General features: G+C 40.4%; 1 protein-coding gene across 2 annotated transcripts in view; it reads right to left on the bottom strand.

The window, feature by feature from the left end:
• Window positions 1-2,856: 2,856 nt before the first annotated feature.
• PCDHAC2 (protocadherin alpha subfamily C, 2) overlaps window positions 2,857-13,784 on the bottom strand; it is a 53,554-nt gene continuing 42,626 nt past the window's right edge. Inside the window, exons 4-5 of one of the 2 annotated variants that reach the window (XM_081501055.1) lie at window positions 5,464-5,565; window positions 2,857-5,023 (exon numbers count right to left, since the gene is read on the bottom strand). In XM_081501055.1, the coding sequence (XP_081357181.1) occupies window positions 4,953-5,023; window positions 5,464-5,565 (173 nt within the window). In that variant the 3' untranslated portion in view covers window positions 2,857-4,952. Of the gene's footprint in view, window positions 5,024-5,198; window positions 5,566-13,784 lie in introns of those variants that run through there. The other variant, XM_081501053.1, reaches the window with a different exon arrangement.

The raw sequence follows: 13,784 nt of genomic DNA, 5'->3' as shown, positions 1-13,784 counted from the left end.
GCGACTAAACACCAACAAAAGTGAAATAAACATGGCCTCCCTAAACTATACTTCTTATGACTGTCAAGAATAAATGAAATAAATAATGTTATTCACTCCTGGTGGCCTCTGGTCTTGCAGTCCATGGTAATAGAATAATGACTTTGCTTTGTCATTGACTAGCTATGTGACTTTTTGAAAGAGTAATTTCCCTTCTTCAATTTTCTCATTTATTAAATAAGTTCCCTTTAGGCTCTAAGATGCTATACACTGATGTTTAGTATACATTTGGGTAATTAATGTCAGCTGTTAGCAAGCTATTAAAATTGTGTCTAAGTGTCTGACTCTTCTTTATGGGGAACTATCTTTCCTATCCATAACCCACTGGCCCATGACTGATGGGTCCAAAGTGGCCACCTGACTAAAGGTGATCCAATCAAGTTTTCTCACCATGAAAAATTTAGAAAGGGGATTTAGAAAGAGAAGGCAGGTTTTTGTGGACCACTAGAATCAAGGACAAATAAATTTAGAAGCTGTGGAAATGAAAAGAAGAAAAAACTGGTCTGCAGAGATAAGGAAGAATAAAACAGACTATGAAAAATAATTAAAGATAAAGTTAAAAATATTTTTTTAATATTTCTTCTGGCTTTCTAGTCTCTGGTCCCTTCTGGAGGCCCAGCTGCCTTCCTATTCTTAGTTTCAGTGAGGCAAATTTGTAGCCTTATCCTAGATAGTCCTTTTTAGCTTAAGTTATTAATAAATGGAGCTAGTCTCTTTAACTTGCAGTCAAAGAATCTTTCCTACAATGTACATCTAGCCAGCAGAAACATACCTGATCTTTAGCCTCTTGGCCCTAGCATCCCAAATTTATGCAAAGAAACTAAAATTACTATCAGATTTAAACTCAGTCTGTAACAACCCACCTCCCTGTCCTACAAGCAATCCTAGGCTTGATCCAGTACTGCTCATTCCAGCTGTACTGTGTGCTGAGTCACTCAGTCATGTCCGACTCTTTGCAACCCTCTAGACTGTAGCCCACCAGGCTCCTCTGTCCCTGGGGATTCTCCAGGCAAGAATACTGGAGTGGATTGCCATGCCCTCCTCCAGGGGATCTTCCCGACCCAGGGACTGAACCCACATCTCTTAATGTCTTCTGCATTGGCAGGTGGGTTCTTTACTACTAGCTTCATCTGGGTAGCCCCCATCCCAGCTACAGCTCCCTAACAAGCCCAACATCAATGTTTCACAACTGGTGCAGGGGACAAAATTTTCCACCCAGAATGCATCTCTTTGGCATGAGGATTAATTTAGGCTGATTATTTTTAAGAAACTGAAGACTCAGGAAGTCTCTCTTTTTACTTCCCACTTAGCTGCCTAAAGAATTTAGATATAACACAACATTGTAAACCAACTACACTTCAATAAAAAAAAAAAGAATTTAGATAAAGGGCCTGTTTGCAGAATAGTGCTGTCATCAGACATATGCAAAGACAAACTAGGGGGAAATTGGGCAGGGCCTAGATAGAGACTAGAGTCCATTCTGTGTCCCATTGTCTCTGCAGGCCCAGCAAACATTTGTTTACCAAACATTTGCTTTTCTATCTCCATGTGAATTGCCTTCCTCTCCTTTAAAGTCCCAAACCGCTACCCCCAACATCCTCTTTTGTCTTTAGCTGAAGATGGTGTTTAAGGTGAGGGTTCTGGGCATTTTAGTGAGTTACTCAGTTTTCCTGGGGTTCTCCCACATAGACCTGTTATTAAACTTCTGTTTGACTTTCTCCTGTTAATCTGTCTCATGTCGATTTCATTCTTCGACCAGTCAGAAGAATGTAGAAGGATAAAGGAAAATTTCTTCCTCCTGGACACATGCATCTCAATCTACGATTGGAAGAAGAAAAGTCTTGGGGTGAAATGGAGCTCCTAGGAAATGATTTTGGATAAGCAAATGAAAACAAATCTTTCTCACTTCTGTCTTTCTTGTGAGCGTCTATTCTGTTTTTCATCAGTCATCTATATAAATAGAGCCATAATCGACTGCTCAGTGCTAAAAATAAGTGTATGTTCAGATAGAGGACTGCGGTTATTGCAGAAGGAGTCCCGTAATGTTCATAAAAGCCTTCCACATTTCCTCTTTGGGATACACCTAGACCAGGTTTTATAAAGTTCAGCAACTGAATTTGCATGTAAGTGCTATTTGTTGTTTCTAGTAGCAAAACTCTGGATATAACCCAACTGTCCATTAATAGAGAAAAAAATGAGTACATTATGACATTATGATCTGGCTATCATATGGGATTTGCACAGGAATTAAAAAGAATGACTTAAGAGTTGACCGGAAGGAATCTCCATGTTATTGTCAGTTATTATTTTTTTTTAAAAAGCACATGCTCATAAAATTTTGACTACAGAAGGAAAATATTGTCTATTTGTTACAGAACATGTACTATGAGCCTACCTATTACACGGGCTGGCATACACCTGTACTCAATAAAAGTTAATTTCTTCAGGGCATTATTTGATTTCCCAATTGTGGAGAGATGCAAGGGCTAAACAAAATATGAACTAGATGACTGGAGGGCTCTAGTGATTAAAATTGGTTTGTTGGAATTCTTATTAGAGAAGACTGAAATGGTGTACTGGGATGTGACCCAGAAATCTCCTGGCTGCCTGTTCTGGTGATATTGTGGAATTTGATTCTTGATTCCATTGGGTGGAATGAAAGCCTTAGTTCATAAGCCTTAGTAATGAACATAATAGCCAGGGAGACAGCCAGAGAGTGATACAGTAAGTTTCACACTGCAACCTTCTTCAATAATAATAGCTAATGATAATCAGTGTTCTATTTGCTCCTACTTTTATACTTAGAAATGACCACCATTTCTTTCACACCACCATTTTCCATTTATTAGCAATACAGAGGAAATACCAATAGCACCAATCAAAAATGAATACACATGATGTGTTTTATCCTTACAGCTGTAATAACTAGTAACTAACATGGATTGGAAAGCACTTTGCAAATGTAAAAAGTGCTGTACACATACATTATAATTATCATCATTAATAAATTAGCCCAATTCTCCTAGTATTCAAAAGGCACGTAAGGTCAGATACATGGGTTTCAGTGGGGCAAAATGATCACAACCTACAATGTAGCAATGATTCACCTGTGTTAGCAAGAAGTTTTACCCCATGCAATCCTGCAGAGCTGAAGTTACACACCCTTCAAAAAATGGGAGAATGAAGCTAAAAGTAGACAAAACAGGTTTTTTTTTTTAGATTTAATGCTTTTGCTTTAATAACAGACTCCTACCTCTTTTATGTTAACTTTTAAAAGATAATATAGTTAATCAAACTTCTAAACCGTACATTTAAACAAAATTAAAATTTCTTATTTAAAGTTGGCAGTAAATTTTATTATTTTCTATGAGCTGATATTCCAGGTATTGTTAGAAGTTCAAAGCATTCTGCAACTTCAAAGAGATCAAATTGGTAAATTTTGTGCTTGCACACACCCTCAGGGAATATCTTCAGTATGTATTCCAGAATTGTTACTAGAAAAAAACAGCTTTATCCATTCCCTTGCCAGCCAGAGTCTTGGCAAGAGATGGCTCTAGGCTGACCATAAATAAAATTCCTTGAATCACCAGTATCTTGATTTAAGAAAGAAATTTTACTGTTTCTTTCATACACAAAAGCTGATTAACAATGGTTAAAAAAACACTACTCCACTTTTTCACAGGTGTACAAAAGGAAATATAATGGAATTACATTCAACAATAAAGCTTAAAGTTCACTCTAGGTAATAGTTGCAATAACATTCACATACACAAGCACAGAGTAAATATATTTCAGGAGTCTTATAATAGCATACAGCATACATATGGGAGATTGAGTTCAGGTAATATCATAGGTGTTAGCAAGATTAGCAATTCAGAGTGTAATAGAAAAGGAAAACTAAACCAAAGAGAAGGTGTTGGCTAGCACTCCAAGACAAATCACAGAATTCGAGGATGAAAAGTCTGCTCACTGTTATGTACGAGAAAACAATGTTTTTCTTCAATTTCTGGGTCTTGACAGAGTTGGCTAGAGAAGGTTGTGTATTCAAAGTGCACATAATTGTTTTTTAGAAAAGAGAGAGAGATAAAGATCCTTTTATTTAGTAATTAATACATGCAAGAGGCAGCCCCAGAGTGACCTGAAAGAGTAAAGCTGTGATTGGCAGGTGGCCGATATAATACAGATGTTTCAGGCAATTCTCTTAAAGCACTTCTGTAGCAGCAATGATCATTTAAATGGCTGTAGACGGAATTCTCTTTCGAGGATAGTTTAGGGGAGTTGTATTCATCATATTTCTCTTTAAAGATTTATAGTTATAGATTTGCTCTTTTTTAAATAAATCTATCAAACAACAAACAGCATAAAGTGAGGTGCTGGGGTTTTCTTTTGCTTTTGCATATGTGTTGTTGGAAAAGGATCTGACCTTTTCATAACATTGTGTGCAAAAGAATTTTTAATAAAGTGAGCACAAGGACATATACAGGAAACACATCAGATCTGCTTCTGTTGCCCTGGTTGGCCCCCATGAAACACTGAACTACAGGCTTATAGGTAAAAATGCAGGTTTTAGGTATAATGACACCACAGCCAAGAGACTTAGGGATTCCTAAAGCCTTGTCAGTGGAGGGAATTTTGTCTGCTAGAGGGTGGCCACCACCTCTTGAGTTGTTAAGATTTAGAAAGTCTGGTCCTTTTTCATTTCATACTTCCCATTGTTGGTTTGCCTTTGTTTCCCAACCCTCCTAGTCTAACCTGGCCCATCCCAGCCAACATCTGACACTCACCTATCCCGGTGGCCACACATATCCAGTAGCCACAGACACTTAAGCTGCTCAATCTCAAAACCTTTCAGCCTGCCCTGCAAGTGTCATCAAGACAGGATCCCCGGAGCACAGGGCAGAGAGTCCAACCTCTCACTGGCGGGGCTGGGAAGCCTCTCCTTTGCGGCGCAGGAGAAAGGAAACTTGGGTCTGCTTTTTAGGTTCTGCAAACAAGCCAGAGTGGAGAGAAAGAGTTAACACCAGACTTAGCAAAGCTTTTAAGACAAAAACCTGTTAAATGTGATCTAGACAGACACAGGGAACTTTCTGCAGATTTCTGAGGTCTATAAGAGAGGGGCTGTGTGGACAGGAGAAAGGAGTAGGGAGTTGCTACATGGGCGAGATCTGCCATTATGACAAACATTGGCTAAGTGGCTTGTTTCCATTAGAGGACCTCACTGGTCACTGTTGTCAGTCGTGCTGTTCCCTTTCTCTTTTTTCTCCTGGGTCTTGTTACCCTTCTTCTTTTTCTTCTTTTTCTTGGTCTCCTCCTTTTTGCCGAAGGTTATGAAGTCACTTTTGTCAATTTGGCTGTTAGTAGGCTCCTGCCGGATGGAGATGATTGCAGGAGATCCTGGGATAATGAATTTGTCTGGCAACTCACCGGGACCAGATTGTTTGGGGTTGCCTGGTCCATATTTAAAGGTCCAGCTGTTGCTGTTGACACCAGCCCCGACTGGAGGGGACACCTCTCCTGCCTCTGGTTCTGCAAGACAAAACACTGCAAGTCAGTCACAGAGGCAACATATGTCTTCCATGTGCCACACTGAACACAGGAGAGGCTGCACAGACAGGCACAGCCCCCATCAAGCCTAGGGCAAGGCCAGTGTTTGGAAACAAGCAGGAAGGCAGATTTTTTTTCACCACAGGGTCCATAAATCTAAGTTTCTAATAACATATTTTTGGTTCTTTGTGAAGAATTCCCTAAAGAATATCTGGTTGTGATTACCCTGCCTGGGAGTGGGGCAGGAAATGTACTGGATTAAAGTAGAATATGCAATAAAATACCTAGGAATAAATTTAACCAAGAAGATGAAAGACTGGTACACTGGAAACTTTACAACATTTATGAAATAAGTTGAAGAAGACAGAAACGAGTGGAAAGATATTCCATGCTCATGGATTAGAAAAATTAATATTGCTAAAATGCCCATACTACTCAAAGCAATCTATAGATTCAAAGCAATTCTTATCAAAATTCCAATGGCATTTTTCACAGAAATAGAACAAACAATCCTAAGATTTGTATGGAACCACAAAAGAACCCGGTAGGCAAATTCTTTGTTTGTTTGTATTGTATTGTTTGTTTGTATTGTTTTTTGCATTGCGTGGCATGCAGAATCTTAGTTCCCTGACCACAGATCAAATTCGTGCCCCCCTGCAGTAGAAGTGCAGAGTCTTAGCCACTGGACTTCCAGGGAAGTCCCAGCCCAAGCATTCTTGAGAAAAAAGAACAAAGCTGGAGGCATGAAGCTTGTAAACTATATTATGAAGCTAATTAATCAAAACAGTATGGCATAAAAAAGATACATAGATAAATGGAAGAGAATACAGAGCCCAAAAATAAACTCAGTCAAAAATGGTCAATTAATGACAAACAAGCCAAGAATATACAATGGGAAAAGAACAGCATCTTCAATAAATGATGCTGGAAAAAATGGACAGCCACATACAAAAGAATGAAACTGGGCCTCTATCTTACACCATATACAAAAATTAACTCAAAATAGATTACAAATTTGAACATAAGACCTGAAACCATAAAACTCCTAGAAGAAAACATAAACAGTAAGCTTTTTACCATCAGTCTTAACAATAATTTTTTGAATCTGATAACAAAAGTAAAAGCAGCAAAAGTAAAAACAAACACATTACATTACATCAAACTAAAAAACTTCTGCACAAAGAAGGAAGCCAACAAAATGAAAAAGGCAACCTACAGAATGGGAGAAAAAAATTGCAAATTCTACATCTAATAAGGGGTTAGTATCCAAAATATATAAAGTCATAGAATTCAATATCAAAAAAATCCCAAACAATCTGATTAAAAAGTGGAAAGAAGATCTGAATAGACATTTTTTCCAAAGAAAACATACAGATGGCCAGCAGGTACATGTAAAGGTGCCCAATGTCACTACTCATCAGAGAATTACAAATCAAAACCACAATAAGCTGTTACCTCACACCTGTTAGAATGGCTGTTATCAAAAAAAAAAACAACTAGAAATAGCAAGTGTCGGTGAGGGTATGGAGAAAAGGGATCCCTTGTGCACTGTTGGTGGGAATGTAAATTGGTATAGTCCCTATGGAAAAGAAGATGGGGGTTCCTCAAAAAATTAAAAATAGAGCCAGCATATGATCCAGCAGTTCTACTTCTGGGTATGTATCTGAAGAAAGCAAAAACACTATCTTGAAAAGATGTATGTACCCCATGTTCATTGCAGCATTATTTACAATAGACAAGATATGGAAGCAATTTAAGTGTCTACTGGTTCATGAATAAAGAAAATGTGAGGGATATATATAAAGTTCAGCCATAAAAAAGAATGACATCCTACCCTTTGTGACAACATGAATGGACCTCAAGAGCATTATGCTAAGTGAAATAAATCAATATTTAAATATATGACAAAATAACACAGAGAAAGACAAATACATATGATCTCACATACATGGCATATAAAAAAACAAAACAACTAGCTTATAGATACAGAGGACAGGCTGGTGGTTGCTAGAGGTGAGGTGTAGTGATGGTGGTGATGGTGAGGGTGCCAAAAGGTACAGGCTTACAGTTATAGTGTAAGTTAGTCATGGGGATGTAATGCACAGTAACTATAGTTACTAATACTGTATTGCATATTTGAAAGCTGCTAAAAGATGAGATCTTAAAAGTTCTCATCATAATAAAAATGTTTTTGTAACTATGTGTACTGACAGAGGTTAACTAGTCTTATTGTGATCATTTTCCTATATATACAAGTAGTAATCCATATTGTACACCTGAAACTGATATAATACTATGTGCCAATTATATTTCAATTAAAAATAAAAGCTATATAAGGGTGCTGTGCTTAGTCACTCAGTCGTGTCCGACTTTTTGTGACCCCGTGGACTGTAGCCCGCCAGGCTCCTCTGTCCCGGGGGATTCTCCAGGCAAGAATACTGAAGTGGGTTGCCATGCCCTCCTCCAGGGGATCTTCCCAACCCAGGGATCGAACCCAGGTCTCCCACACTGCAAGTAGAGTCTTTACCAACTGAGCCATCAGGGAAGCCCCAAAGTATTATAGGACTGAGAGGCAAAAATCATTAATTACACTTGAGAAATTCAAACAAGATTCCAGTAGAGAAGTGAAATTTGCACTGACATTTGAGGGAAAAGATTATGCATCCACAGGGGTTCCCAATCCAAGAATTTCCCAAGAGTCTTCTAATGGAAGACGCACCTAAAGTATACCAAAGACATCTAGAAGAGTACAGGTCAGAGCTGGAGAAGAAGAGTAATGGTCTGTCTGGGGAAAGTGATCCCAAGGGCCATGACACTGGAACTCTTTGGCATCACAGAAAGTTCATGTATCTGACACTGCTCTTTTGGAGGAGCCATGAAAATTTCCGCCAGACAAATGGTTTATGTGTGACTGTAGCTTGGGATTCTCTACTTGTGCTATCTCCATCTCCCCACCTCCCATCACTTGTCAATCTCCTCTAATTTGGCATCCTTGAGCACTGCTTTTCTAACACCGCTCACAGCAAGCTCACTAATTGTATTATTTCCAAAGCCAGTGATCACACTTTAGTCACATCTTATTGAACTTCTCAGCAGCATTAGTTTCAAACCTTCTTGAAACATTTACTTATTTATTGGCCATGCTGCATGGCATCTAGGATCTGTTCCTTGACCAGGGTTCAAACCCGTGTCCCCTGCATTGGGAACACAGAGACCTAACCACTTTCCCACCAGGGAATTCCTGAAAGTCTTATGTTTAATGAGTTGCTAGTAAAACTATTCTCCTGACCCTTCTCTCTGGCTGTTAGTTTCCTCACCAGATACTGTTCATCTAATGGGTTGAAGCTTCCTTGGGCTTGGCCCTAGACTTTTTCTTCTTCTTTCTCTTCACTCTCTCCTTTTGGGATCTCAGCCTGTCCATGGGTATACACACCACCTAAATATGCTGATGAGATACAAATTTAAAGCCCACAGGTCTCTCCAATCTCATGTATCCAACTGCCTGTCTGGTATCTCCTCTTGGCAGTCTCATGGGCATCTCAAATAGCAGCAATCTGAAATCAAACTCATGATTCCTCTCCTCTGTTCCTTTCTAAATCTCTCATCTCAGTCGATGATACTCTACTCACTCCAATGCTCAAGGCAGAAACTCCAGAGTCATTATTCATTTGTCTCTGTTCTTCATTCTTCATTTATAATATGCCAACACTTGTCATTTCTGGAACTCTCTTGCTTTTTTGATGATCCAGCGGATATTGGCAATTTGTTCTCTGGTTCCTCTGCCTTTTCTAAAACCAGCTTGAACATCTGGAAGTTCACAGTTCACGTATTGCTGAAGCCTGGCTTGGAGAATTTTGAGCATTACTTTACTAGCATGTGAGATGAGTGCAATTGTGCGGTAGTTTGAGCATTCTTTGGCATTGCCTTTCTTTGGGATTGGAACGAAAACTGACCTTTTCCAGTCCTGTGGCCACTGCTGAGTTTTCCAAATTTGCTGGCATATTGAGTGCAGAACTTTCACAGCATCACCTTTGAGGATTTGAAATAGTTCAACTGGAATTCCATCACCTCCACTAGCTTTGTTCGTAGTGATGCTTTCTAAGGCCCACTTGACTTCACATTCCAGGATGTCTGGCTCTAGGTGAGTGATCACACCATCATGATTATCTGGGTCATGAAGATCCTTTCTGTACAGTTCTTCTGTGTATTCTTGCCACCTCTTCTTAATATCTTCTGCTTCTGTTAGGTCCATACCATTTCTGTCCTTTATTGAGCCTATCTTTGCATGAAATGTTCCTTTGGTATCTCTAATTTTCTTGAAGAGATCTCTAGTCTTTCCCAATCTGTTGTTTTCCTCTATTTCTTTGCATTGATCACTGAGGAAGGCTTTCTTATCTCTCCTTGCTATTCTTTGGAACTCTGCATTCAGATGGGAATATCTTTCCTTTTCTCCTTTGCTTTTCGCTTCTCTTCTCTTCCCAGCTATCTGTAAGGCCTCCTCAGACAGCCATTTTGCTTTTTTGCATTTCTTTTCCATGGGGATTTTCTTGATCCCTGTCTCCTGTACAATGTCACGAACCTCTGTCCATAGTTCATCAGGCACTCTGTCTATCAGGTCTAGTCCCTTAAATCTATTTGTCACTTCCACTGTATACTCATAAGGGGTTTGATCTAGGTCATACCTGAATGGACTAGTGGTTTTCCCTACTTTCTTCAATTTAAGTCTGAATTTGGCAATAAGCAGTTCATGATCTGAGCCACAGTCTGCTCCTGGTCTTGTTTTTGCTGACTGTATAGAGCTTCTCCATCTTTGGCTGCAAAGAATATAATCAGTCTGATTTCGGTGTTGACCATCTGGTGATGTCCACATGTAGAGTCTTCTCTGTCTTGTTGGAATAGGGTGTTTGCTATTACCAGTGCGTTCTCGTGGCAAAACTCTATTAGCCTTTGCCTTGCTTCATTCTGTACTCCAAGGCCAAACTTGCCTATTACACCAGGTGTTTCTTGACTTCCTACTTTTGCATTCCAGTCCCCTATAATGAAAAAGACATCTTTTTTGGGTGTTAGTTCTAGAACGTCTTGTAGGTCTTCATAGAACCGTTCAACTTCAGCTTCTTTGGCGTTACTGGTCGGGGCATAGACTTGGATTACCGTGATATTGAATGGTTTGCCTTGGAAACGAACAGAGATCATTCTATCGTTTTTGAGATTGCATCCAAGTACTGCCTTTCGGACTCTTTTGTTGACCATGATGGCTACTCCATTTCTTCTAAGGGATTCTTGCCCACAGTAGTAGATATAACGGTCATCTGAGTTAAATTCACCCATTCCAGTCCATCTTAGTTTGCTGATTCCTAGAATGTCGACGTTCACTCTTGCCATCTACTGTTTGACCACTTCCAATTTGCCTTGATTCATGGACCTAACATTCCAGGTTCCTATGCAATATTGCTCTTTACAGCATCGGACTTTGCGTCTATCACATCACATCCACAGTTGGGTATCGTTTTTGCTTTGGCTCCATCCCATCATACTTTCTGGAGTTATTTCTCCACTGATCTCCAGTAGAATATTGGGCACTTACTGACCTGGGGGGTTCATCTTTCAGTGTCCTATCTTTTTGCCTTTTCATACTGTTCATGGGGTTCTCAAGGCAAGAATACTGAAGTGGTTTGCCATGCCCTTCTCCAGTGGACCACACTCTGTCAGACCTCTCCACCATGACCCATCCGTCTTGGGTGTCCCCACACGGCATGGCTTAGTTTCACTGAGATAGACAAGGCTGTGTCTATCTTTGACTGTGTGGATCACAATAAACTGTGGAAAATTCTGAAAGAGATAGGAATACCAGACCATCTGACCTGTCTCTTGAGAAACCTCTTTGCAGGTCAGGAAGCAACAGTTAGAACTGGACATGGAACAACAGACTGATTCCAAATAGGAAAAGGAGTACGTCAAGGCTGTATATTGTCACCCTGCTTATTGAACTTATATGCAGAGTACATCATGAGAAACGCTGGGCTGGAAGAAATACAAGCTGGAATCAAGATTGCCAGGAGAAATATCAATAACCTCAGATATGCGGATGACACCACCCTTATGGCAGAAAGTGAAGAAGAACTGAAGAGCCTCTTGATGAAGGTGAAAGAGGAGAGTGAAAAAGTTGGCTTAAAGCTCAACATTCAGAAAACTAAGATCATGGCATCTGGTCCCATCACTTCATGGGAAATAGATGGGGAAACAGTGGAAACAGTGTCAGACTTTATTTTTTGGGGCTCCAGAATCACTACTGATGGTGATTGCAGCCATGAAATTAAAAGACGCTTACACCTTGGAAGGAAGGTTATGGCCAACCTAGATAGCATATTTAAAAGCAGAGACATTACTTTGCCAACAAAAGTCCATCTAGTCAAGGCTATGGTTTTTCCAGTAGTCATGTATGGATGTGAGAGTTGGACGGTGAAGAAAGCTGAGCGCCAAAGAATTGATGCTTTTGAACTGTGGTGTTGGAGAAGACTCTTGAGAGTCCCTTGGACTGCAAGGAGATCCAATCAATCCATCCTAAAAGAGATCAATCCTGGGTGTTCATTGGAAGGTCTGATGTTGAAGCTGAAACTCCAATACTTTGGCTACCTGATGCGAAGGGTTGACTCATTGGAAAAGACCCTAATGCTGGGTAGGATTGGGGGCGGGAGGAGAAGGGGATGACAGAGGATGAGATGGTTGGATGGCATCACTGACTCGATGGACATGGGTTTGGGTAGACTCCGGGAGTTGGTGATGGACAGAGAGGCCTGGCGTGCTGCAATTCATGGGGTCGCAAAGAGTCGGACACGACTGAGCGACTAAACTGAACTGAACTGTCATTTCAGCCTCCTAAATGTAACCAGTGTCCTCTTCTCCCCATCTGCACTGCTGCTACCTTCTTTCAAGATATCACTACTATATCTTGTTTGTGAGTTACAACAATTACAGCCTCTTCCTTGCTCAAACTGCTTCTACTTCTGCCTCTCTCTAACCTTCCACACAGCCAGAGTTACGTTTATTCCTTTAAGTCTTTCTTCCTTTTAAAAGTACTGAAGTATAATATACACACAGTAAAATCCTTTAAAAATAGAAATTATTTTATATCACTCCCCTTACTTAAAATTATTTGAATGTTTTCTATTGCCTTGAGAAAAAAAAAAAAACCAAACTCATTAACATGGTATATAAGGCCCTTCAATAACCTGTTATTTTTTTATTCTCCAATTTCATCTGCAAGTCTCCCTCTTACCACTATCTTCCGGCCACACAAGTTTTCTTTCAATTCCTCAGTACCCCTTGGGATTGTTTTTGCCTCAAGGTCTGTACATATACTGTCTCCTTTTGCCTGAATGATCTCCCCTTCATGCTTAGACTCATTCTTCACGTCTGCGCCTAACTGGAACCTCTTCAGACAGGCACTCTACAGTCATCCTAGCCAAGCAGCACCTCCCTTCACCTCTATCTCTCACTGTAAAGTCCAGAGAAGCAGAAAATATATCTGTTTTATTCACCAATGTGTAGCCAGTGTCTAGCACAATTCCTGGCCCATAACAGGTATTTGATAAATACTTGCTAGATGGATGAATGAAAGGACTGATGTGAGAAATGGAAGTAGTGCCAGTTCCTCAGTAGCTCAAACAACTTCCCTCTGCTGCACTTCGGAGTCCCTGAAGACAATCAGGAAATGCATGTGAAGTACCGAGGCTGTCTCCAGCCCAATGTAAGAGCCCAACAAATGGAATCGCACACAGGCAATATACAAGGCACAGCTCTCAGGGCTAGAAGGGCAGGGTAAGGATACTGCAAATTTAGTCCAAATACCAGCAGACAGTAGGGAAAGGGGATAGAAGAGTTTCTTCTCTCCCATAAACTCCTGTGCTTCACCGTGCTTCCCTGACAGAGCTGACAATATAGCTCTTTGGAAGAGGGCATGTATGTGTGCAAAGTCACTTCAGTCATGTCCGACTCTTTGCCACCCCATGGACTGCAGCCCACCAGACTCCTCTGTCCATGGGACTCTCCAGGCAAGAATACTGGAGTGGGCTGCCATTTCCTCCTCCAGGGGATCTTTCTGACCCAGGGATCGAACTTATGTCTCTTATACTGGCAGGCGGGTTCTTTACCACCTGGGAAGCCCGTTGGACAGAGGGCAATAGATATTTTGTCCCCAAGAC

This window comes from Giraffa tippelskirchi, chromosome 6 (assembly GCF_054371585.1).
Source record: "Giraffa tippelskirchi isolate mGirTip1 chromosome 6, T2T-mGirTip1v1.2.pri, whole genome shotgun sequence".
NCBI classification, from domain to species: Eukaryota; Metazoa; Chordata; class Mammalia; order Artiodactyla; family Giraffidae; genus Giraffa; species Giraffa tippelskirchi.
This window is presented reverse-complemented; position numbering and strand designations above follow the sequence as displayed.